The sequence below is a fragment of the Odontesthes bonariensis genome, chromosome 2, assembly GCF_027942865.1.
Source record: "Odontesthes bonariensis isolate fOdoBon6 chromosome 2, fOdoBon6.hap1, whole genome shotgun sequence".
NCBI classification, from domain to species: domain Eukaryota; kingdom Metazoa; phylum Chordata; class Actinopteri; order Atheriniformes; family Atherinopsidae; genus Odontesthes; species Odontesthes bonariensis.
The window spans coordinates 29,473,247-29,500,965 of record NC_134507.1 but is presented as its reverse complement, the minus strand read 5'-3'; the positions used below and the strand labels follow the sequence as shown (position 1 = coordinate 29,500,965).

The following is a 27,719-nucleotide window of genomic DNA, read 5'->3' as shown; positions in this document are numbered from 1 at the left end:
CTCTTACTCAATGACCATACTCAATCTCAGCGGCGGGACGGGTTAGCTTTACAGTTTACAGTCGTAGCAAACAAACAAAGAAACAGATGAAAAATGTCAGAATCAACGGTGGGAAATGAAGACACAGACGAGGCCTCATACTGAAAGCATGTTTACCTTACAAAGAGTGAGAAACAGCAGCTACATTATGTGTCTTCTGTGTCAACCAAAACAAACGCACATTTCAGCAGAAACTCAACATCTAACTTGAGGAAACATGTAGCGGTAAGTTTCCTAAACTCGTTTTTTTCCCCCCATGGATAGGTGAATGTTTGTTTTTTAGGTTACATATGGGTTACATATGTTTTAAACATTTCCTAAGTCTCTTTTATTTTTTATTGAAGTTCTTGAGTTTACCTGGATTATTTTAATTTAAGCTGTTTTGTAATTAATTAATTCATTTTAATTTATTTGATCAATTGGATGAACTCTAATTTGCCTAAAGATGATTATTTAGTATTTTTGTCTGTCTGATTGAATGCTTGTTTTAACAAATAAATCAGACGTTACTCAACAGTTACTCAGTACTTGAGTAGTTTTTTCACCAAGCGCTTTTTTACTCTCACTCAAGTAATTATTTGGATGACTACTTTTTACTTTTACTTGAGTACAATTCTTGGCTACTCTACCCACCTCTGGCCACCACCATCATTCACATTTTCACGGCAGCGGTGATCTGTTAAGCGCGAGCGATAAATGCAGAATCTGGAAATACGGACCTTTTTCCGTCTCTGGGCGCTGTTGGAGATCTTGTCTGGTGTGACTCCGAGGTCTGAGAGGACTTTGGCGATCCCTCTGGCATCCACGCCACAGTTTGGAGCAACGTTGCTCTCACAGCGCCGGTGGACGTTGACTTTACAAACTGACACACGGGCGAAAAGTGCAGGTTGGCATGGAGGAAAATCCAGAAAAGGACAGCTGGACTCGAACATATAAACCTTTAAACCTCCTGTTGTCTTGCAGGTAAAAAGTGAGCCACTACCATGTTTAGCTGTAGAAAAAATACCTTAAACTATATTTTTCCAACTTGAAATGTTATGACTTTTCCTAAAGGGACCCCATCATTAGAAAAAGTCATACTTTATTTTTGTTTATGTTTCCATGTGGGCTGTACACCACTAGGGTACAAAGATTGTCTTTTGGGTCATTTTTCACCTTTAATTATAAAATACATTTAAACACCAGAAAAAAGTTCACAGTTTTTTTCCCTTTCAATATCATTAATTCAGAAGTAATAACTTCACATTTATATTAGCAATAATAAACCTTTATTATGTAAAAGAAAACTGAGAAAAAAAGAAAACTGTTGGTCCAACTGACAGTGGTTTGTGGTAAAAAAAAAAAAAAAGTGTAATCCTCAAAAACTGGTGATTGTCTTTTTGTATTGTGTAACAAAAAATACATGATCAAAAATTTGTACTGCTGTTAACTGAACCACGATGTGAATAATAATGCAAAGAGTACCTTTACACTGGAGGCCCTGCCGCAGCAGACCCCACAGCAGAGACCCACAGTGGTCGCAGAAGGTGAGAACCTTAAAGTTGTGGATGCTGAACTTGTGCGGGACGTTGACGCTAAACCTCTGAGAGCCGACAGGCTGTAAGAAACAGCAACAGAGAGTGAGACAAACCTGCAGGAGTCTGGCTGGGAACACGTGGAGCCGTGGATGTTGTTCATCTGAGCAAAGCCCTGGAGGTTTGTTTGAATGTTTGTTTTCAGTGGGGTCAAATGGCACTGAAAGGATCGGATTATTGGCTAAATTACAATAAGAATGAGCTGAGCAAGGGTAATTCTCCTTTGATATATGGCGGTGAATGAATGGGATCAGAGGCACAAAGCGTGTCATACCCCGGTATGATAGGTGGCGCTGTACCCATTCCAACTATTGCTAATAGAGCCACTTCCTGTTGAGCTCTTCACCACCAACAACAACAACAACTCATATCACTGCCTGCTGCCGCCTGCCGACAGCCGCGCCTGTTACGGTGTTTGCTGCTCAGAAGCAGGGGACTGCTCGGTCTGCACTTCGGTCTGCACGGTCTACACAGCACGCAGTGATACGAAGGGAGAGAAAATAGGGCCAAGAGATTTCGAGGTCTGACTTTTTCCTGGAGAACGATTTTGTGATGCAAATGTATTACTCTTTTGAACGCATATTGTTTTGAGAAGCAAAAAGCTTTATTTTTTAAACCCCAGCCAACTAGCCGGACTACCTTCATCAACACCAAAACTCGGCTGGAACTCGGCTCACAGGACGCAGCAGGGGGGAAGAAAATGTTCATAAATGATATTGCTAATATGGGATGTCATACAGCTTCATGTCAAAAGAGGAGAACTATTCCTTTAATCTGATCCGATATAATTTCTTGTCCGATTAAGGTGTCTACATGCACTTAAAGCTGCCGTCGGCAGGTTTTCAAAATTGCGAGTCTAAAGTCGGAAAATTCGAACTGATACAACTTTCAGGTCCCTCCCCCAACCCCTCCCCCTCTGTGGACGAGGTTGTACACGTGAGTTCACACCAGTGTGAGCGCACACAAGCTGGGGCAGACTCACGCTCAGCAGCGTGTGCACAAGCTGTGATTGACAGGTAGGATTCCTCCACCCTAACCTGATTGGTTAAAAACAGCCGGGAGCGCTCGATTTTTGTAAGCATGATTACAGGCTCCAGAGGGAGCTACAGAATTCTGGATTTTTCCTAAACAGCCTATTTAATATTCTACTTCCAGAATCCCATGACAGTTCAAGCTAATATGACAAAAAAAAAGTTGCCGACTGCCGCTTTAATAACTCAGTCTGATTGTAATTTAGCCAATAATCCGATCCTTTCAGTGCCATGTGACCCCACTAAAAGCTGGAATGTGAATCTGAATGCTGAGAGAGAAAAGGAATGACATGCAATAAGAAACGCCTTCATCCAGAACCAACTGGACCGCCCGCGAGTCCCTTTAAACCAAGCTTTTTATGCCTGAAACGTTCAGGAAGTGTTCGGGTTGCTCTTTCAGGCTGGAGTCATACATCTGACTGTTTCCATTTGCAGAGAATTCCTGCGAGACATTAAAGATAAAAGCGGTCCGCACCTCCCCGACTGCGTCGTCCTGCTTCTTCATGCCGGCACACTTTGTAATGATGAGCTCATGGCAGCGCTTATGGACCACACAGGTGCACACTGCGGGACAAACACACACAAACGCTGTAATCACCCTTTAATAGACACCTCGATAAACAGACCTGAGAAAAATCCTGAAATTAATCCATTAGGCCAGTAAATAAACCTATAAATGAGTTGATAGAATCATATATTTTATTGCTTTCACCGTTCTTTTATTGTTTTTACTTATTCTTCTCTTTATTTATTACCCACTGTAAAGCACTTTGGTACATCGTAATGATTGTTTGTAAAGGGCTGTATAAATAAACTACATTTACATATAAATGTTTTTATGTGGCAGCTTTTATTTATGATTCCATATCTGTCTGAGAAGATCTTTCTCTGGTTTTCAGGGTTGGTGAAAGACTTCTGCTGTCTGATCCGACCCGTTTCTGGGCTGCTGTGTTGGCTGACAGATGTTCACACAAGTATGAGTTCTTCTGATTAACAGACCTTTAAACTTTGCTTATTTGCATAGGCGGAGCTTGAGATTCCTGCCAGGGAGGGCAAAAAAACCCAACAAGGGCTGCAAAGTGTTGCTTGTTGTCCAAGGATTCTATTCATTCATTCTTAGGCCAGAAATATACTTGCTTTTGGTCTTGGATACACGTGTTTATCCCGGCTGCCTATTTGTTTGGAGCATCGCTGGTGCACATCTGCAACAATTAGCGCTACGCGCTTGCAATTTTCTGCACCTGCAAAGCTCATTTTGCGTAAAAATGGAAAATTTAACGGTAAATTTCAGTTATTTTGAAATTAACACAAATTAACCCGGTAGCTGCATCTACCCAAAATTTACTCAAACCCGTTAGCGGAACTAGTGGAAATGTCATTTTTCCGTTCCGCCGCTAATTCGACTGCTGACCCCCACAGGGGTCTCTCAATTAAGTTGAAACCACTCAAACGCAAGCATTTCATGTTGTTTACCACCGTCACTTTATTGCTATGAAGTTCAACCCGAGCATCAGGACGGGGAAGAAGAAAGGGGATTTAATTAAACAAACTCTCAATTAAACAAAATAACTGAAATTTACCGTTAAATTTATCATTTTTACGCAAAATGAGCTTTGCAAGCGCGTAGCGCTAATTGTTGAGGATGAGAAAGGGGATGCTCCAAACAAAGAGGCAGCCGGGATAAACACGTGTATCCTCCCGATGGTTAGAAGCACATATTCAGAAGAAGAACAAACCTTTTGCTCAGAAATGCATGTCTTAATATAAATAATGCCTTAATTTTGTGTTTATAGCTTTTAACCCACATATTCTTGGTCTCATTTATGGCTTTAATATTTCTTTATTCAGTATTTAGATATATATGATATATATATATCTAAATATACATATTGAGATATTTTTATATTTTTATATTATATTTTTTCAAATTAATTTGGGAACACAGTAATTAACTGTTTTGACCACCGGGGGGGGGGGGGGGGGGGCAAAGCCCTCCCACAAACTCCGCCGATGCATATTTGCATATATACGCAGGCTGCACATACAGCAGCAGAAGCCATTATGGTTGAATGGTCGAAAAGTCGCACACTGAACCATTTAGCAGGCGAGGTGTGGGACCAATAATCTGATGCATAAAGGGGATTGGACTGAAATTCCTTGGCTGCACGATTCTGAACAAATAGTTCTTTCCAGGAAACTGAAGCACTTTAATTTATTGGTGACGGAGAGAGAAGAACCTGCAGTTTGGTGCAGTTTTTGGAGCCATTTGTGGCACTTAATTGTTCAACTTATTCCTTATCAGTTGGAAATCGGGACAAAATTACAAAACTGTGCATCCGTAGAAATAAAAACACCTAGGATAGATACTTGGTTAAATCAACGGGAATGAAATCATTTAAACGACAGAAGGGAAACATCTTACAAAAGGTTTTATTAAATATTGCTGAAAATAACAACGTTACCTTGACACTGGTAGCCCTGCTTGCCTAAAACGCCCCTGCAGAGACACAAAAGATCACTTAAAAAGAGTGTTGAACTGGGATGAAAACACGTGTTTACTTCATGCTGTTTCTGTGTGTCAGGAAGGAGGAGATTTATTGATAAAAAACAGGCGGTTACAGGCCAGTTCCACCTGGCACCACCACCTTTAATTTGATTATCTCCATTCTTGGGGGCTGATTCTAATCTACAAATGTTCAACAACACCTGCTGAAAAGCTCATTAAACCAAAAAAAAAAGGCCAGTTTTATAGTGGTTGCTTAAAAGCTGACCCACATAAAAATGAACCAACATGTTTCAGTTGTTTTCTATCACAGAGCCTGAACACAGAGCCTCAAACAGAGTTGGGTGATCCTGATTCCACATCAAACGGTGTGTCAGAGCGGCGCTCAGAGCGAGCCGCACGGTTTCCATGTGAATGAGGATGAGAATGAGCTCATTGGGATGGAAACAAACACAGCTGGCTCGGTTTATTACCCTTCACTTCAGAGCATCCACGGTGCTCACGTGCAAACAAAAGAGCCCGTTATTCTGGGGATCCGGGGTAAAACAGGAACTCGGGCGACACGTTTAAAAGCCATGCAGAAAACCTGGGAAGTGAAAAACTTTGCAGCTGGTCGCTAACACAGCTAACACGCTAATAACAGGTGTCGACTGGTGTTTGATGCAAGAATCACTGAGTGTTAAACTTCCTTTAATACATATGTGTCAAACTCATGACCCGCGGGCCAAATGTGGCCCGTCACGTCATTTTATGTGGCCTGTGAGAGCTTAAAAGGTCTGACTGTCTAAAAATAAACAAGTCAAATACGTGCAGTGACCAAAAATTACATTTCCCACAATGCATGGCGATTATGTTACGCGAGAAGTGACGGCATCCCGCCACTGGACTGCAATGTTTCCAAATCGATGCGATTTTCCCAACAAGTGGAATTGAGAAATACAAATAAAGGCTGTGTTCAAAACCGCATACTACATACTACAAACTCATCGATCAGACAGTATGCAGAGCGTTTACCCACAATGCATTTCGCTACTGCCCGAGCCGAAATCAGCCGGCCTGAAGCTGATTTCGCTTAAGCTCTAAACTCTGTAAACTTTAGCAACATTTGAGACATTTTCAGGTGAGAAAGTAGTCGTTTAGATCCCCAACGTGTTGAAAACCTGACAAAATACCGGCTGTTTACAATTGTGTTCCCACGAATTCGGCGCTACTAAAGCTAGCCGTAGTGAGCAACGCACTTCCGGTTATTTTCACAAAATCAAATACCCGTTACTTTTTATCATAGGGAAAGCCATTACGATACAATTGGTGCTTTTGTTTTGAAAACAGGAAGTGTTACCCTCGTTGTAGCTAGCTTGAAACTGCCGTTTTGACAGGAAATGACGATCGGCGACGTCACGTTACGTTGCATCTTGGGTAGTTTGAGTATGAGTAGTAACCTCATGATGCATACCCAACATTTCAGAGAATCTAGTATGCATCCGGAACTTCTCGCTTACTCAAACTCGCATACTAACTCAAAAAGTTAGTAGGAGTAGTAGGAGAAGTATGTGTTCGCGAAAGACACTACCGATAACAATGCGGCAGAAAAAGCTGGCTTTGTTTGATATTTCAAGTTTGGAACAAAGTAAATGTCATAACTTGTGTTTGATGTTATTTTTCTTTATTCACTTGGATAGTTTGATGGTTGATTGATGGAGTTGATGTGTGTTTCATAACCTGACAAATTAAAAGGATTTATGTTATAATAACAGAACTACAAGCAAACATATTTTTTTTTTTACATCTATGCAAATATATATGTAATATTTGTAACTTGTACGAGTAATAAATTCAGAGTTATTTAACATTAAGGAGTAGTTACATTTATAAGTTACATCTGGCCCTTTGAGGGCAACGATTATGCTGATGTGGCCCTCTGTGAAAATGAGTTTGACACCACTGCTTTAATATAACTGCTCGACCACCACAGCTGCCTTTAATGCACACGGCCGAGTTAAAGCTCTGCAGAAAGCAGGAATTACGCATGAAAGGGGTGTTTGTGTTACATTTTCCTGCTTAAAGCGTTTTCAGAGAATGTAAATCTCCCAGGTGGAGGCTCTGTGCAAAGGTCAGGCTCTCCTGAATTGAATGTGTTTGTAGGTGTGGGCGTGTGCATTTCCAACCAGATGAAGTCCCTGCAGTGGGAGCAGTAGGTGGGCTGCCTCAGGTAGGTGGCCATGAACTTGTGTCCGTTGACCTGGTGGACCCTTCGGCGGACAGCGCCCTGTCGCTTCCTGGGTCGCATCCGTTGGCGAAACACTCGCTCCTCATTCTCAGCAGAACCTGTTGCTGCTGCACAAACACAAACAAACACACAAAATATTAAAATGATGGCGACATTAGCATCACTTCCCGACTTCTCTGATAAGAATAAAGTGAAAATCAATATTCATTCATACACACAGTATTCCAGGCTTTTCCATTTTTGGTGGCGTGAGCCTAATGAATGAAACAAAACTGGCACTGACAATGAACTACCACCAGATGGCGACAGCACCGTTTGGCTGACAGGCTGGACCATTATGCTCGGTGATAAATTAAACATGCTGGTCTCTCCTTCCTCACGGCAAATCCCAGAGTGTTCCCCGATCTCTCCGTGTCTTTTTGTTTAAACTCTGAAAGGTTTCCCGGAGGAACAATGCAGGGTTTCACTGCACGCACACGACCTGCAGGAGGCGTCCCAGGAGTCACCTCCCAGTGATGCAGAAGAGGAACAGTCAGAGGGCGATTTACATCGTGAAAATGGGGTAAATGATCCCAACAACTTTCATCTTTTTCAGAAAGATACTTTAAAGGGATAGTTCGACTCTTTTGACATGAAGCTGTATGACATCCCATACTAGCAACATCATTTATGAACATTTTCTTACCCCCTGCTGCGTCCTGTGAGCCGAGTTCCAGCCTCGTTTTGGTGTTGATGAAAGTAGTCCGGCTAGTTGGCTGGGGCTTAAAAAATAAAGCTTTTTGCTTCTCAAAACAATATGCGTTCAAAAGAGTAATACATTTGCATCACAAAATCGTTCTCCAGGAAAAAGTCAGACTTCACAATCACTTGGCCCTATTTTCTCTCCCTTCGTATCACTGCCTGCTGCCGCCTGCCGACAGCCACGCCTGTTACGGTGTTTGCTGCTTGGAAGCAGGGGACTGCTCGGTCTGCACTTCGGTCTGCACGGTCTACACAGCAGGCAGTGCTGTGTAGACCGTGTAAACCCCAGCTAACTAGCCAGACTACCTTCATCAACGCCAAAACGAGGCTGGAACTCGGCTCACAGGACGCAGCAGGGGGTAAGAAAATGTTCATAAATTATGTCACTAGTATGGGATGTCATACAGCTAAATGTCAAAAGAGGCGAACTATCCCTTTAATGCAGTTTTCTCAAGGCTTTTCAGTTGAACTTCTGGTCTCGGAACACAATCGAACGTGTGGTGTGTTGAGTTTCAGAGATTGTAGATGCAAAGAAAAGAAAAGAGAACGTTTTGATGATGGATAAGAAGACATCAGGTTACATCACCAAACACTCTGACTTGGCCTTCAAAATATCACTTTTTTTGTCAGATAGTAGATGTGACATCACAGAAAACGTGGCATTTAATGCAGCCACAAACTGAGTTCATGTATTTTTAACCTTTCTTTATCCAGCTGAAATTAAGTGCATTAATACGAAGTCTTGGCCACTGCAGCCACCTTAACAGAAAGCTAAAATGCTATATATAAAACCCTGACAAATATATGTCAAATTAACAGCCAAAACAGCTTCTCCCAGATTAACAACTCAGACACAAAGCATTGGCTGAACATCTCCAGATATCCTCAGTAAATTTGATTTCACAGAGAATAATTGATTATGAGCACCATCAACCTAAAAACTGTGGGAAACAAGACTTTTCTGAGGACGAGTTATGCACCAAGAGTGCATGATAGGGTGAAAATGGGGTTCAACTTGTTATGGTGAATTTGTTTAAAATAGCAGTGCACCACCATAAATTTTAAATTTTGCAGTGAGGCTGCAGGACTGAGAGGTTCAGGAGGTCCTTTGTACCCACAGCCATAAGGCTTTTTAACAGTGACTGCTGAGTTCTTTTCAAATTGATTGATTGATTTTTTTCTATTTATTTAGTAATTTATTATTATTATTAGTTAGTAGTAGTATTTTTATAAGAATTGGTATTCTTATTGTTGTTGTTAATATACAATCATTGTAAATATTAATAATTATTTTTGAGCTACTTGACTAATTTGAATTTCCCTCATTGGCAAGGCATCTTTATTTATACAGCGCATTTCTTACCACCGGCAACTCAATGTGCTTTACATAAAGACAAGGCATTTAAAAGAACAGCATAAAGCAGCATAAAAAAAGCAATTTAAAGAGAATAAAAATTAAAACACACAGTCAAAAGCATCAAAGAAGAGGGAAAAAAGAAAAATATAAAACAATTAAGAGGATTTATAGCTTTATGCTTTAAAATAATTTAAAGGAACATTGGGGCATGAATTAATTATTTTTCTATTCTATTCTAAATTAAGCAGAGGAAGTGGTTAGACCACCAACTCTTCTTCTACATTTATGTAACGTTGCTCTTCAGGCCTTCAGGACTGTGTTGCACATTCCTTCCTCCCCGTCATGCTCCGCCAGTCTCCAATGTTCAGCCCCTTCGGTGTATGCGTCGTCATCACCTAGCAACTGACAACTGCTGCCTAGCAACAGCGTTAGGGGTAGCGGGTGGTTTTGATAGGCATGTGGCTTCTTACTGATGTCCTGATCCCAATCCAAAAAGTTTGAGACGATGGACGCGTGAGCTTTCCAGAACACCGAAAGGGTTTCAAACCCTGCAACAAACTCCAGAAACATGTAGTTTTATTACATCTCACAGCTTTTCAGTTTCCTTTTCACTCTTATTGTAGAACCTCTCGTTGGTTTGGACACTTCTTCCTCCGTACTGGAGGAGCGTGAAGCCAACACATTTCCTTTCCCTCCGTGACTCATGCACATTTTACACGTAAAGATCTCCAACTTTCCCCCTTTTTTTTGGAGTTTCAACAGAGGATATATTTTCTTTGCTCTAATTCCACATTGTAGAGTTTAAATGTGCTTAAATGCAAATCAAAGCATTACTTTCATCTGTTTTAACCCTTGTGTGGTCTGAACATTGTGTTTACTCTAAAATAAAGCAACTTAATTGAATTTTAAATCCAAAATCTACTTTGTATGATGAAACCACCTGTTATTTATCTATTCAACTCAATTCAACACATGTTTTATCATGTATTTTTTGTTACACTATACAAAAAGACAATCACCAGTTTTCAGGATTACACTTTTTTTTTTTACCACAAACCAACTGTCAGTTGGACCAACAGTTTTCTTGTTTTCTCAGTTTTCTTTTACATTATAAAGGTTTATTATTGCTATTATATAAATGTGAAGTAATTACTTATGAATTAATTATATTGAAAGGGAAAAAAACAGTGAACTTTTTTCTGGTGTTTAAATGTTTTTATAATTCACGGGTCAAAAATGACCCATAAGACCATCTTTGTACCCTAGTGGTGTACAGCCCACATGGAAACATAAACAAAAATAAAGTATGACTTTTTCTTATGATGGGGTCCCTTTAGGAAAAGTCATAACATTTCAAGTTGGAAAAAGATAGTTTAAGGTATTTTTTCTACAGCTAAACATGGTAGTGGCTCACTTTTGACCTGCAAGACAACAGGATGGTTAAACAGTATTCTAGCTCTTTCGGTAGTAAGATTGCCCTTCCACTGAACATGGATCACGAGTCAGCAAAATGAACAAAATAAATCTCCCCGCCAATAACGACCACCACAAAACGACGGGAGCGTTTCCACCTGCCTTTAACCGCAGGCAGACACGGTGAAAACAGGGCTCTGTGTGTGCGTTTGGAAATTAAATTGGCTGATTGCAGCTCTCAGGGCTAACTGCACGCCCGCGTGTTCTCTGCTACGCAAACAACATTTAAGTAATGAGCCATTTCAGCAGATCACGCGCACATATGTAGCTAACAAACCACACGGAATAAGAAGCAGAATCACTGAAAAAAACTCCAGAAACGCTTTTAAAAACAGAGAAAAAGAGTATTTGCTACAGAAGAACCTGGTGACACCTCTTTGTCCCTCTGTGCTGACCTCCCTCTGTCACATCCAGTGATGTAACTGCTCCATTAGCGAACACTCCACTTTACTAATCAATCCATCACCACCCCCTCCTCTGCTTCCACATCGCTCCAATACATTATCTGCTGCACGCACGGATGACAAAGATTTCTCTCCCAGTTCGCCCGACATGATGTGCCACAGTCGTTTGCTGTTTCAGTTTAAAGAGGCTCAGACTGAGAGGAAAGATAGCAACATGCAAAGCTAAAGCTAATCTGAATTCAACCAAACACAGAAACTATCATTATTAGATGTAATGGCGATCGTTTGTCAAACCAAACATCCTAAAACAAGACAATTCTGCACTGGAGTTGGGTTTCGTACGCAGGCAGAAGAAGTCCAAATGTCGAAAACTTGAAGTTTGATGGTTTATTTATCCAGCTGGAAAGCAAATAATACAGATCAAACTTTTCTTTGTTCTCTGCTGCTTCTCCTGCTCTGGTAACAAACCATAGGCCCCACCCCAGTCCATACTGGTCCTATACCAGTCCCTGTACTTATAGGAAATGGACCCACAGCTCTTCCTGTCCAATTTAAAAAATAAATAATTATTAACCTACAAATAAACTCTGTAAATAACCACCCAAAAAATAAATTAAACTAAGAATAAATTTGAACAAAATTCAAAGTAATGAAGATAAGGAATAAACAGCTCCAACAAGATGATTTAAGCAGCTATAAACCGTTTTTGTGCTTTGTATCATAATCCTTTTACTCAAACTGGCAGAGCATCCTGAAAGCTACCTGCACAACAGAAGGCCTGGATGTTAGAGCTCATTTAGCTATATAATAATCATGGTTATCACATTAAAGGGATAGTTCGCATCTTTTGACATGAAGCTGTATGACATCCCATATCAGCAATATAATTTATGAACATTTTCTTACCCCCTGCTGCGTCCTGTGAGCCGAGTTCCAGCCTCGTTTTGGTGTTGACGAAGGTAGTCCGGCTAGTTGGCTGGGGTTTAAAAACTAAAGCATGCAGTGATACGAAGGGAGAGAAAATAGGGCCAAGCGATTGTGAGGTCTGACTTTTTCCTGGAGAACGATTTTGTGATGCAAATGTATTACTCTTTTTAACGCATATTGTTTTGAGAAGCAAAACGCTTTATTTTTTAAACCCCAGCCAACTAGCCGGGACTACCTTCATCAACACCAAAACTCGGCTGGAACTCTGCTCACAGGACGCAGCAGGGGGTAAGAAAATGTTCATAAATGATATTGCTAATATGGGATGTCATACAGCTTCATGTCAAAAGAGGCGAACTATCCCTTTAAACCAAAGGTCTTTTCACACATGCCTTGTGCATCAGCCTGTGGGTAGAAGCTGATTCACTCCCCTCCAGGGAGGTAGTAACAGAGGCATAATGGGCTGTGTGCATAAGGGCAAGCTGGCACACTTAACCTCTTAGGCATGCGTGAATAACCAAAGAGGAAGAGCGGCAGGTCCACCAGGACGTTTTATTTCCTCTAATAACCCGCAGCCAATAGTTCAGTAAGCAGTGAGGTCTCGGTCTCCTTATGTTAGAAACTGTTAGCTGAGAATAGTTAGAAGGGGAAGAATCTGTGGCTCACAGTGGTCAGGAGGAAGCGCTGCATCTGGGACATTAAAGGCTTTGGAAGTGAGAGGTAAGATTTCAAAATCAATAGAAAAATCTAAGAGGGAACCATTAAAGGAAGGCGAGTGCAGGGGGGATGTGTTTGTGCTTTTCAGCTCCTCTAAAGCTCCCAAAAAGAGCATTAAACATCTGCAGCTCATCCAGAACGCTGCTGCTGGAGTTTTAACCCGGACTAAGAGATCTGAACACATCACAGCAGCTTTAAAATCTTTACTCTGGCTTCCAGTCAGTCACAGAATAGATTTTAAAAGCCTGCTGATGGTTTACATCTGTGATCTGTTCAGAGAATATAAAGCCAGCAGAGCTCTTAGATCCAAGGACTCAGGTCAGCTGGTCCAGTCCAGAGTCCAGACTAAACATGGAGAAGCAGCATTTAGCTGTTATGCTGCAAACAAGTGGAACAAACTGCCAGTGGAGATTAAACTTTCACCAAATGGAGACATTTTTAAATCCAGGTTAAAAACATTTCTTTTCTCATGTGTCTATGCATGAAATCTGCACCATATCTTTGAATTTATCTGGACTGTTGCTTGTTTTTAAATTCATTTAAATTATTTCTAGGGCTGGGCGAGTTAACTCGTTATTATCGCATTAACTTGTTAATTATTTAACGCTGATAAATATTTTATCGCACATTAACGCAGGTTTTATTTTTGTAAAAGTCTGTTGAATGCATCACATTCATACAGTTATAGCAAACACCACGAAGCATGGAGGAATAAAATAAAGATAAACTAGCAGGTAACATCACCGTTACAGGTGCTCCTTGGTCTCTGTGTGAACCTCACGGAGCTAACCGGCGCTACTTCCTGTTTTACTTGTTTCAACATAAAACCACGTATTTCAAAATAAATTTTAAAAAAACCTCCTGCATTTACAGCCAAGTTGAATTGTCTTCTCAGCGTAGTAGTTCCAGTCTAAAATATCACTTAAAGGCAAAACACACAACTGATAGCAGCAAGTCATTCAAGGAAACAGACAGTGGAGCGAGGCTTCTACATAAAAACTACAGAAAGATGCTGATGTTAAAAGTGTGTTTGCACAACTAATGTTATGGCACTTTCATTCATATGGCAGCACATTTAAAATAAAACTAAATGCTAAAAGCTATACACTACTTTTGGATTCATTTTTGGATTTTGCGTACAAATGCGATTAATCAGGGAAATCATGTGATTAATTAGATTAAACAGACGTCTGGGTCTCTCTGCTTAAGCTGCTGCCCCCGCGACCCGATGCCCGGACAAGCGGAAGATGATGGATGGATGGATGGATGGATGGATGGATGAACAATTTAATCGTTGCCCAGCCCTAATTATTTCATTTGTTTCTCTTAATATTCTTTTATGTATTTTTAATGCTTCTTCCACTCCCCGCTGCAATGCTTTTATTTTATGTGAAGCACTTTGAACTGTTTTGTACATGAAATGGGCTACAAATAAATTTGACTTTGACTTTAAAGACTTTAAAGACTTTACCGGGAATGTTTGTGATAACCTGGAGACGGGAGAAAAGCTCTGATATTTGAGTAATTATAGGTTGTCAGCATGCACCTCCCAACCCGTTTCACCCCTCAAAGTGAGCGTAATGTGTTGGGTGTGGCGAGGTTCTGCACCAACTGCCCAGTCATAAGCCGTGGAAAGGATGAGAGGCCCAGGTGAGGGCAGAAACCCGTCTGCCTCGAGAAACTCTTCAACAAAGAGTGAGAGGCCACGTCGTCCGCCTGGAAGCAGCAGGCAGGGTGGCAGAGGTCATCAGAGGGATAGATCCAGTGTCCAACAAGCAATTATTGCTTCGTCTCTGATGTCAAAGGTTCATATCGCCTTTTCATGAAGCAATTAACTTACGTCAGTCCATTAAGTCTTTACTAAAAGACAAGTAGTAAAAATGGATGTGTGGTCGATGCATTAATAACCACTTTTTATTTCTAAAATTGATTCTGAAGCTCTTCTTCAGAAATTGCTCTGCAAATGCAAATAAACAGAAGGTTTGGTGGTTGATTAGGAGAATAAACTGAACGCTTTATAAATAAGCTGTGCACAGTTTTCTCTTCTCCCCTCACTGAGGTGGACACCACCTGTAAACAGGTGTTTAATATCCACAGCTCTGACCGCGTTTTCATGGTTTTAAAGCAATTCACTGTGAAATTAAAGAGTAAATACCAAACAGGATTCCTTTAGTCCATGTGTTATACCCACCCTGCTTGTGTTCAAACATGCTCAGCTACAGGATGATATGATATCTGTGCATGAAAATTAAAGGTAATATAATATATCGCAAAATAAGTACTCGAGGTATCTAGTGACAAGAGGAAACTAAACACTGAATGGCTGCTGCATCTGTTGGTTTCCTTAGCTGGGAAATTGTTTTTGAATTGGCTCAATATGAATGAATTGGATTATTTATAAATAATTATGATTACAATGAATTGAATTCCAATTGGCTTGAATTGGACCTTATTATTTAAGAGCCTTGAGATGACCTTTGTTGTATTTGGCACTATATAAATAAAAATTAATTGAATTGAATCAAACATCCTTATCCTTATCCTTATATATGTGTAAATTACACTACTTTTAATAAGAGATGGATATTGAAGCTGAATTGATTGAGATTGAGATTTTTATGGCTTTTCACAGTGAAAGGCTGGGAACTATATTTCACTGAGCGGGATTGTTTGGGTGGATCTACGCTCAGAGCTCTACGATCTAATGCAGCCCAAGTAGAGCAGTTATTCAAGCTGAAAAGCAGGAAACCCACTCCAGATCTGGCAACTCAACAGCTCAGATAATAAGATACATTTCCACCTATTCTGAGAACAAAAGTCAACACGACCAACTACAATCAGTGAACACTTAGGGGATTCATTTTGTGCAGAGTTGATTAAAAGTTGAGGATCACCTCCGACATCTGCCTCTTTTTTCACCCGGTAGTTTTACAAGTTTATGCCAGAGACTCCGAGACAGGTGGGATTTACAAACATACCACTGCTGCCGCCTGCCGACAGCCGCGCCTGTTACAGTGTTTGCTGCTCGGAAGCAGGGGACTGCTCGGTCTGCACTTCGGTCTGCACGGTCTACACAGCAGGCAGTGCTACGAAGGGAGAGAAAATAGGGCCAAGAGATTGTGAGGTCTGACTTTTTCCTGGAGAACGATTTTGTGATGCAAATGTATTACTCTTTTGAACGCATATTATTTTGAGAAGCAAAACGCTTTATTTTTTAAACCCCAGCCAACTAGCTGGACTACCTTCATCAACACCAAAACGAGGCTGGAACTTGGCTCACAGGACGCAGCAGGGGGTAAGAAAATGTTCATAAATGATGTTGCTAATATGGGATGTCATACAGTTTCATGTCAAAAGAGGCAAACTATCAAGCTGCGCTGATGTATGTCTGCTGAATCCTCTGAAAGACATTCCCGCCGTGAGAGTGCAAACTGCACAACTTATCTTATCTTATCTAATTAGCTTATTTTTGCAGCACAGGTTTGTGATTTGCCCTGCGATGGACTGGCGGCCTGTCCAGGGTGTACCCCGCCTCTCGCCCATTGACTGCTGGGATAGGCTCCAGCCCGCCCGCGACCCGATCGACGGATTCAGCGGTATAGATAATGGATGGATGGATGGATGGAGGTTTGTGATTTCATATCCAAGCGGTTTGCTTCAATCAAAGCAATCTTTGCCCTGAAGAGCTGTTCATTTGAGCTGATCTGAGATCTGTTTTAAGCAGACAGTTTCACACTCATACATGTCGTGCAACACAAAAAGACACGCTCACATCCCCAGACCTCTCAGCAGCAATGTTGACACACTTCGCTAGAATTGCCGTTGACAAAAGGGCTTCAGATGTCTTGCATGCAATCTGTAGACAATCTAACAAACTTGCATCATCATCAGGACTGCAGAAACACGCAGAAACGATCAGAGCGTGATCTAAACTGTAAATCTTACAGCTGACTTCATGAGTTTACGAGCATGTGAACCCCCCAACTTCTCATGCAAAGTCTGATAGCAGATGCGGTTATTCTAAGTGGTTAAATGGTCAGAATTAAGGAGAATTCACTTGACAGCACTTGTGTTTAAAGCCACAATGACTCAAGACAAAAACAACAAAAGTCTGTTTCCTCTTAATGACTTCATCAGCAGATCGTGCAGAGTTAGAATGAAAGCCCGGACTAATACTGAACAGCTCTCAGTACGAGACACACAGACAGAAAGTGATGGATCTGCGTTCCATAGATCTTAGCTCACCTTCGACACAGTCTTACCTTCACTGGAAGATCCCGATAGGTCGATAACGACATAGACTTTCCCCTCTGGCTCCAGATCAATCTGCACACACAGAAGAAAACAGAAAACAAAGAGGATGAGGGGAGGCTGATGGAAGGAAATTAAAACAAAGTTGGTTCGATTTACACTGCTGCATTGGTTCAAGCTGCAGTCTGCAGGATTTGTTGTTGTCATATGTAAAGTCCTAATTTTTGGCATTTTAAGAGTTTACATGATCTATCAGAACGCTTGAAGTTGAAAACGGTGACCTCCGTAGTCGCAAAATGCAAGAAATGCTTATTTTTTAACCGAAAAATAAAAAGTTATTCAACTTCCTGTCCCGCCCCATCAAAACACATGAGAACTCGTGAACGTAGACGTGCACGCCAGATGCGCTTACACGACTCCTCATTCATCAACTCACCTGTCATTTGCGATCATGGAAGACACAGTAAGTAGACAAGCCCGTAATGAAGTTCAATAGTCTAGATAAATAAGCGTGGGGACGAGCCTACCTTGTATCGCGCGTGCATAATCGGTGATTGACAGGCAGCAGAGCCCAGCTCGTAACCTGATTGGTTACCTTTTACCGGTCCGGTCTGCAATTTTGTAAACAAACCTGCTGGCTTTGGAGGGACCTAGCAGGACAAATAGGGGACCTAGAGAACTATTTTTTTTTTGTATTGGGGTATTTAATGTACTACTTTCAGAATCCCCGGACAGTTCCAGGCATTATGCTTGAAAAAGAGTTGCAGACTGCAGCTTTCAGTTTGCTTGGGACCTGATCTGATTTAGTCTCAATCAAGTATAAGGTGACAGCAGATGGATCAGCTGAAGGTCCAGATGCATCTCTCAGCTCCTGTGTCAGGTCTTTGCTGGATTTTTTCCTCTTTCTTAAGGACATCACTTTCAGATCCTGTTCATCTGCTGTAGATAGTTCTTTAGGCCTGACACTTCTTCTTTTGTCCTCCACTTTTCCAGTTTCCTCAAATGTTTTAAGGACACACTGCACACCATGCTGAGATATGCCAAGTTTTCAGCTAACAGCTCTTTGGGAATCACCTTGTTGCTGCAGAAATTCTGTTTTCTGTCTGTCAGACTGTGTTATCTTTGCTGTTTTTCACAGATGCAGCTAAAGAAACGGGAACCAATGATGTGTCTCTGTGACAGGCTGCTGGGAACAAAGTGCCTAAAGATCCAGTTTAAAATGGCTTCTTTGCTAAGTTGTATGTTCTGTGTGGACACAACACTGGTTCATCCGTTGAAATAGGAGCCCTTTTTCTTCCTGAATGGATCATAGGTCAGAGTTAAGTGGCTTAACAAAGAAAACACATCAGGTGCAAGGACCGGGAAAAGAGTGAAAAAGCAGCAAATGTCCAAAAGAAACCAAGTAAAGACACTTAAAAGAAAATCTAAAGAAATGAAGGCTCCTGTAAACAGCTTTAAAACAAACCTATCCTAGTTTTTATGTGTGTTTTAATGAATTTCCAGGTATAAATCCCAAGTTCCGGCTCACTGCAACATGGTCGGTTCAGTTTTCCTCTTCTTTTCAGACTAGAATAAGCCCCATTTTAATAAACCGGAAGAAGCCTGGAAAACTACAGCTCCATACCACCAAGATAAAGAGAAGGTCTGGCTCCTCTGGAGCTAAATAAAAAGACCTTGAAAGTGTCTCCACATGCTTCAACTTGTGCAGAGCGCTGCTGTCCTTCTGTTTCAATCTGCATTCGCACATGAGTCGGGACCAGGTCGGGACTGATGCGCCGCGCTGCTTCAGTGACGTGTTACGTTAGCCGTTTAGCACCACATTCAACAACAAAACAAAACCCGGTAAAAGTAAGGAGAGAAGAAAAACAGCACAAAGAAGCTAATATGGAGAGCAGGGAGGCCACCGTGTTCATGGTCTGCATGATGGTGATATTAATCATGGACGATCACATCAGGCGTCTAACATGGAGGCTGGAAGAGCTCACAGAGAGAGTCAGGAGATACTTTTTCATTTCAAGAAGGAAGAAAGGAGAGCAGAGTGCTGCAGACAAATGAGACCAGTGTAAGTTTAACTTATTAAACACCCGCCGGTTGTGTCTGTGTGGCATGATGAAACATTTCAGCCGTGATAGCATGACATGGGGCGGAGCTACCGACCACCAAACACCTCCGTCAGATGCGTTCAATAGAACCATGAAAAGACCCGACCTCGGAGAAGGAGCTGAAATGGTTATAGGAACTGAGGGAGATGGTCCCGAGTTCCTGTATGTCCGAACACGGGAGAAAACGGCCCCGCGGATTAAAAGGTTATTAGAACTGCCAAAGGTTCCTACAGTCCGAAAGCGGCTATTGTCTTCAGCTTTCGTAATTACCATTTTGACGGTAAAAGACGAACAGCACAGTGCAAGACATGCGGCATCAACATCTCAGACAGCCAGACGACAACTTCCAACTTTGTTCCTCATTTAAAGATCCATTCTGACCAGTAAGTGCTTGTTAAATTAGCTAATATTATCCTGTTAGCCTAGTCGGTAGTTAGCTAACGTTAGCTTGATATGATACGGGGTGGACAGGTTGGACACATTGGCCAATGATGTTTACTGACAGTTACTTATATCTTGTCTTTTCACTTTATTAAGATCAGATTCTGCAGGTAAAATTGCAATAATAAGGTGACTTGACTTTGACTTGACTTGACCAAGAAAAAATGACTTGGGACTTGCACATGTGTGACTTGGTCCCATCTCTGCCCAGTAGTATGATGACGCTTTTATCTTATTTTATCTTGATCGATTTTGTTGTATTTTATTACTTTTATTGTTTTTATTTGTTTTTACTTATTCTTCTCTTTAGTTATTACCTGCTGTGAAGCCCTTTGGTTTGTCTGTAACGGGCTGTATAAATAAAGTACATTTACATTTACATATATGAGCATAAGGCATCAGCCGTCCACCTATAACAACTGTTACAAACGTGAGAGGAAAATTTGGATTGTGACATCTTGTTGAGCTGAAATCTCACAGTGTCACTTGCAACACATCAGTAAAAACGCAGGTGAAAGAAAGTTGGAGGGGAAAAAAAATGCTCTGAGGTTTGTGAGTTGCACAGAAATGGAGTTGACACATATCCTGTCCCACACCCACACATCACTCACCAGACACATGAAGGAGTCTGAACAGGTTTAGAGAGAGAAGTGAAGCAGCTGTAGTCTGGTTGCGTGTATAATGAAGACTCTGATGGCCAGAATATAGGATATGCACTTTAATGCCCATAAGAGCAGGGGGGGCACAAGCTCTTCCTCAGCAACATCACACGCACCTCCCAAGTTCTGGGCTTTTTAAAAGAAATATACATATATAATTACAAATAAAATGTGCCATTAGCTATTAATTCTGCATTTCAAAATTAAATTAAGAACAAAACACCAACAATGAACAACAAACAATACAAAATATAACATATTTAAAGTGACTTGGGGCCCTGTTTGAATAAAATAAAATAAAAATGTTTTTCCTATATGCACCTTTGACATGTAAAACACATTCATACTGTGGATATCCCTCTAATGCAGACCATATACAATTAATTATAAAATTAACAGCTTTAACAATTTAATGTGCTAATGCAATGACAAACCTATAACAGCAAGTGAGCAGACACACGGGCACAAGCAACTAAAACGGGTCAGAAAATATGCAAATGAGGTCCAACTCGGACCAAACGGGAAAAACGACTTTTTTATAACGACTAACTTTTAAACACGCTAGCTTAATTTAATGACAGAGAGCCTCCCAACACATCTTACCATCACACGCACCTTCTAAGTTCTGGGCGGAAAGGTGCGGCGACGCTGTGGCTGTTTTCGAAACAGTATACTATATACTACATACTTTCATACTGATCGATCAGACAGTTTGCAGAGTGTTTACCCACAATGCATTTCGCTACTGCCCGAGGCGAAATCAGCCGGCCTGAAGCTGATTTCCCTTAGGCTCTAACCTCTGTAAACTTTAGCAACATTTGAAACATTTTCAGGCGAGAAAGTAGTCGTTTAGATCCCCAACGTGTTGAAAACCTGACAAAATACCGGCTATTTACAATTTTGTTCCCACGAATTCGGCACTACTAAAGCTAGCTGCAGTGAGCAACGCACTTCCTGTTATTTTCACAAAATAAAATACCCGTTGCCTTTTATCATAGGGAAAGCCATTACGATACAATTGGTGCTTTTGTTTTGAAAACAGGAAGTGAACCTACCCTCGTTGTAGCTAGCTTGAAACTGCCGTTTTGACAGGAAATGACGATTGGCGACGTCACGTTATGTTGCATCTTGGGTAGTTTGAGTATGAGTAGTAACCTCATGATGCATACCCAACATTTCGGCGAATCTAGTATGCATCCGGGAACTTCTCGCTTACTCAAACTCACTTACTAACTCAAAAGGTTAGTAGGAGTAGTGGGAGAAGTATGCAGTTTCGAACATAGCCTATATGCGTCATACACTGTGCGTCATAAATTAAGACCCCCCCGCTGCAACAAGTAAACCGGAACAATGTACGATATCATTAAATCAAAGAAAAATAAAGAATAAAACAGAAATACAGACATAATCACATAGTTTTGAGAATGTTCACCTTGCTAATAACAAAATACACATTTAAATTATAATCTAAATATTGGCACAGCTACAGAAGCATTAGGAAGTGTGTGTGTGTGTGTCCGAGTACATCTGAGGAAAGAAAGTGGGCATCGGCCACGGGGCGCAGCCAGTTTCCAGCAGCAATACGCACCACCCACCGTGCACACCAATCCCTCGTGCACACACACAGTGTGAACTGCACCGAGTGAGAAGGTGGTGCAGCGAAGGCGAACAGGCGTGGGTTCGGTAATGTACACAGTAAGAGATGGAAAGCAGAGAAAGACTCAGATGAGGGGGAGGAGGAAGCATGCAAATGAAGGCAGGGTGGAGGCAGGGTGGAGGCAGGGTGGAGGCCATGCCTGGTGACTTTTTGTTGTTAAAAGAAAAAGAAAAAGATTTTCATTTCCAGTAATAAGTGGCACCTTTTCCCAAGCTGTGCAGATCTGCATCATCCAGCAGGCCAGAGCTCACTGTGAGCGTTCTGAGGCCTAACGAGGTAATCTTCCTCATCCATCTGCATTTTCTGGTAGAAAGAACGGAAGGAAGGAAGTCGTTGTGGCAGATTGGATAGATGAGGCAGGCAGAATATTACCATGAATCTGACAGCAGGGGTGCTGTGCTCTCCCAACACGACGGAATAAATTCTCAGGAAGAAATCTAGGAGAACATCGCTGAACTTTGGGCTGTTTTATCAGCGTCAGACATGGAAATATTAATTAGGGTTTATTTACTTTAAAGGGACGTAATGTTCTTTAGAGCACGTATTCTGGGTATCTGAAGTCATCTGAAAAACTCAAAGTATGTTTTGTGCTGCCTCCGTCTGACCGTATCTCATCCAGTGAAACACTCAGACTCTCAGTGGAAAGTTACGTCACTCAGAGTTCACCCCGTCTTGACCTCAGAGGCGTCTTCTCTCCGTCTCGCTCACATTAAACCTGCCAGAGCGATGCATGATAATCACGTGTTGTCAGCTGCACCGAACAGCATCCATCTCGCCGCTGTACCCGGCTTCAGAGGATGTACGAGCCCAGCGGATGAATGACACATTAAGGAGAAATGTTCCAGCATAACACACATTTAGCTCGCGAGCTAAGCTAGTTTTTTATGTATCTATTTATTTGCTAAAATTTAACCAAACATCCAGGGTATTATCCCCGTTACTTTCTGAAATATTATCACTGTTCTATGCCTTTGTTCTTGTGTGATGACTCATTTCTAGCAGCGCAGTCACATTCTGTAAGTGGGACGACCTGCAGCTGCGTGGATAAGGCCGTCACGAGGCTTTCTGCATTCCTGTAGCGCTGCACGGCGTTACCCGTGCACGGCCTCCCCGTCAGCCTCGTCCACTGCATCCAACGCCACATACCGCTCTCTGTGCATCAGCTTTGCTTCTTGAGTTCATCCCCATGTTTTTATTAGGGCTGGGCAACGATTAAAATGTTTAATCTAATTAATCACATGATTTCCCTGATTAATCACGATTAATCGCATTTGTACGCAGAATCCAAAAATGAATCCAAAAGTAGTGTATAGCCTTTAGCATTTAGTTTTATTTTAAATGTGCTGCCATATGAATGAAAGTGCCATAACATTTTTGTTGTGCAAACACACTTTTAACATCAGCATCTTTCTGTAGTTTTTATGTAGAAGCCTCGCTCCACTGTCTGTTTCCTTGAATGACTTGCTGCTATCAGTTGTGTGTTTTGCCTTTACTGTTACTGTTTTTGTTGCTTATTGTAAAAAGCTTCCAGAAAGACTGAGAATTCCTGTCATAAGGTTTGAATTTTCAGAAACAGCTTAAAGGATATCATAATTAACCCAGATAAACAGTGATGCTGGTGAAATGTTGCTCTTCTGCAGGACGGTTACAGACAAACAGATGAAAAGTGCTACGATACCAGATCCAAGCAGCACAAACAGAAATCCTGGATGTCCCGGGCCGCTAATAAACCAGTAATGATGACAATTATGACATCACCAGAGACACACAAACGTCGCCTCCCTTCCTCTGAGGTCACCAGCCAGCATTCTTCTGCTGCTCACTGAGCGCGCTCAGACCTGCAGGTGCAGATGGCACTAAATATAGAAGCAGAAAAAGGAAGGAAAAGGCCTCTCAGTCTGAGCGCGTACCACCGGTACGTCAGATCGGACACGGCCGACCCAAGAAGTATGTCTGGCTGCTGTTCTGTGTTGATCTGATGGCTCAGAGGAGCTCAGAGGAGCTCAGAGGAGCTCAGAGAAGTCAGGAGCAATGCACAATAACACGAGTCTGAATCTCAATCATCCATGAATGCACACACACTCGAGGGGCCCGGCCACACTTAATAGTAACTGCATACGTGTTTGCAGATATTTCATCTGCAGGTCAAACATCACATGGTGCCGGTCACATGTGTGCAGACCAGAACAATGTGGGCTCTGTTTACATGAGCGTGTGCACGCTGTGTGGTTTCCTATGCAGGGAGTCCAATCTTATTTCAGATACCTTCTTAAGAACATCCTCAAACACACACACACACAGCTGGCTTTTGATGGATCATGGCAGAGGAGGCTGGGTGGAGGGGAAACCTGCTCAATTGAGTTAAAGCCTCCAATTTAATTTCCCTGTGAGGATGTGTGCTCGTCGGCCATTACTGCGAAGCTCTGACATTATAAGTCACCCGATGCTGATCAATCACGACTGTTCATCACATTCTGGCGACTGCTTTTTCCTGCATGCACACAATAAAAGTTACATTTTAGACCAAGTAAAGGTTCAGTAAACCAAAGACTGTAACTAATGTGTGATAAAAGTTTCATATAAAGACATTTATATCAGTTCCTGGAGTGGGTGCTCAGAGTTCGAGGAGTCATTGAAGTGTACTTTAGCGCTACAAAGTCTTCCCTCAGAGACGCTGTTACACCCCAGCAGCAAATAAACTCACTTATCTGTGCAGACAGATAATAAATACTGGGCTCCAACTCAACGTCTTGTTTATCAATTTATCTGCATATTATTTTCCTTTATCTAAATATTTCTATTTTGTCTATAAAATGTCACAAGTTGTGAAAAAAACAGAATGTTTTCACATAAAAAGTGCCAAATAACAGCTTTTTCATGGCCAATTATTCAGAGAGCAGCGTGATCGATGCACGGCGTTGTTGTTCAAGAGGTGGCTTGAATGTAACAGAATAGATTTAATAAAATAAGACAAAAACAATCGCTTCATCCCTTCTGCGCTTTGTATACTTTTGACAAAGACAAAGAGAAAAAAAAAGGCGTCTGGGAAGTGGAGAACAGAAATAAACTTTTAATAAACTCGTAAAAAAAAAAAATCAGGCGCTGCCAGGCAGGAAGTCCAGAAAAGTCTGACATAAATCCAAACCAGAGCAGTCCAAACAAAAGTAACAGAACTTGGGCGGGAGAGGACGAGCAGAAAAATCAACTGGTGAATAAAAAGGAAAAGCGTTTCACAAAGGACAGAAAAGACCAGGCGGTTATAAACTGAGGGAGGTGATCACAGATGAACAACAGGCAGAGATGGGTAGAGCAGCCAAAAATCTGTACTCAGGTAAAAGTACTGTTACTTCAGAATAATATGACTCAAGTAAAAGTAAAAAGTAGTCATCCAAATAATTACTTGAGTAAGAGTAAAAAAGTGCTCGATGAAAAAACGACTCAAGTACTGAGTAACTGTTGAGTAACGTCTGATTTATTTGTTAAAACAAGCATTCAATCAGACAGACAAAAATACTAAATAATCATCATTAGGCATATTAGAGTCCATCCAAGTGATGAAATAAATCAAAATGAATTAATTAATTACAAAATAGCTTAAATCAAAATAATCCAGGTAAATTAAAGTACTTCAATAAAAAATAAGAGACTTAGGAAATGTTTAAAACATATGTAACCCATATGTAACCTAAAAAACAAACATTCACCTATCCATGGGGGAAAAAACTACTTTAGGAAACTTACCGCTACATGTTTCCTCAAGTTAGATGTTGAGTTTCTGCTGAAATGTGCGTTTGTTTTGGTTGACACAGAAGACACATAATGTAGCTGCTGTTTCTCACTCTTTGTAAGGTAAACATGCTTTCAGTAGTAGTTCCAGTCTAAAATATCACTTAAAGGCAAAACACACAACTGATAGCAGCAAGTCATTCAAGGAAACAGACAGTGGAGCGAGGCTTCTACATAAAAACTACAGAAAGATGCTGATGTTAAAAGTGTGTTTGCACAACAAATGTTATGGCACTTTTGGATTTTGCGTACAAATGCGATTAATCGTGATTAATTAGATTAAAAATTTGAATCGTTGCCCAGCCCTGGTCAAAACTAAAACAGACCAACAAGGAGCATCAAAACTCTCAGACATCCACCTCGTGTCTGCAGCTCTATTCCACATAAAGCCTCTAAATACGTCTCCAAAGGTCATCAGAACCGGTGTCCAACAGCAGCCACGTCACCAAGGCTGTTGCAGACGGTCCTGCATTCATCATTTGTTTACAAGCCTGATTAAATACTTGTAACTGTTATCATTATGAAATTTCAATCAGCCCCTGCCAACTCCCTCACGATTGCAAATTAGTCAGCGGGACCGATTTATCGCTCTATCCAAAGTCGTGCGTCAAAAACCAAAAGATAGCTGGTTGCTGTGGCGCAAAGACAAAGATCCGACACACACACGTGGGCGACAGAACCCTCAAATCTTTGAGATTGTGATAAGAAAATGGCTGCCGCCGCCGCTCATTGTTTGATTGTTTATTTGGAGCATCCACGAAACAGAGTTGGTCTAATCAGAATCAAAGTGGTGATAGCTGTGCAGCCAGACTGTGTGGAACTGTGTGTGCTGTGCATGCTGACAGCCTCGTGTGATTCATACTGGCCCCAAAATAAAGGTCCTTCACTAAGTCATGACTCCTGTCCACACCTGCCAGCTTTGTCCAAACACACACACACACACACACACACACACACAGACTGAGGGGTAAATGCCTGAGCAGACCCACAAAAACATGCCCACAGTCTGTCAAGGTTGAAGTGAAAGCACATGACTCTGCTGGACACAAACACACACATACCCAGAGGTGGGTAGTAACGAGTTACATTTACTTGAGTAAGTTTTTGAAATAATTATACTTCTAGGAGTAGTTTTAAATGTCTATACTTTTTACTTTTACTTGAGTAGATTTGTGCAGCAGAAACTGTCCTCTTACTCCGCTACATTAGGCTACAATGAGCTGGTTACTTCTCTTCTTACCTCTTTGGTATTCTACGCCTCATTATTTTTATCCCCCCGCGTACGCCTCATTTTAATGTTTTATTCTGACAGAGAGAGAGACTTCCGCCAAAGGCTCTACCACCTGACTACGTTTCACCAATCAGACGTAGCCGTGCAGTCTGGTCACGTGACCATACTCAATCTCAGCGGCGGGACGGGTTAGCTTTACAGTTTACAGTCGTAGCAAACAAACAAAGAAACAGATGAAAAATGTCAGAATCAACGGTGGGAAATGAAGACGCAGACGAGGCCTCATACTGAAAGCATGTTTACCTTACAAAGAGTGAGAAACAGCAGCTACATTATGTGTCTTCTGTGTCAACCAAAACAAACGCACATTTCAGCAGAAACTCAACATCTAACTTGAGGAAACATGTAGCGGTAAGTTTCCTAAATTCGTTTTTTTTCCCCATGGATAGATGAATGTTTGTTTTTTAGGTTACATATGGGTTACATATGTTTTAAACATTCGTAAGTCTCTTTTATTTTTTATTGAAGTTCTTGATTTCACCTGGATTATTATAATTTAAGCTATTTTGTAATTAATTCATTCATTTTAATTTATTTTA

General features: G+C 41.3%; 1 protein-coding gene across 1 annotated transcript in view; it reads right to left on the bottom strand.

Moving 5' to 3' along the window:
* LOC142397576 (protein kinase C epsilon type-like) overlaps window positions 1-27,719 on the bottom strand; it is a 145,768-nt gene that overhangs the window by 72,285 nt on the left and 45,764 nt on the right. The window contains exons 2-7 of the mRNA XM_075481046.1: window positions 17,256-17,319; window positions 7,313-7,481; window positions 5,107-5,141; window positions 3,120-3,208; window positions 1,504-1,636; window positions 759-901 (exon numbers count right to left, since the gene is read on the bottom strand). Of these exons, the coding sequence (XP_075337161.1) occupies window positions 759-901; window positions 1,504-1,636; window positions 3,120-3,208; window positions 5,107-5,141; window positions 7,313-7,481; window positions 17,256-17,319 (633 nt within the window). The remainder of the gene's footprint in view (window positions 1-758; window positions 902-1,503; window positions 1,637-3,119; window positions 3,209-5,106; window positions 5,142-7,312; window positions 7,482-17,255; window positions 17,320-27,719) is intronic.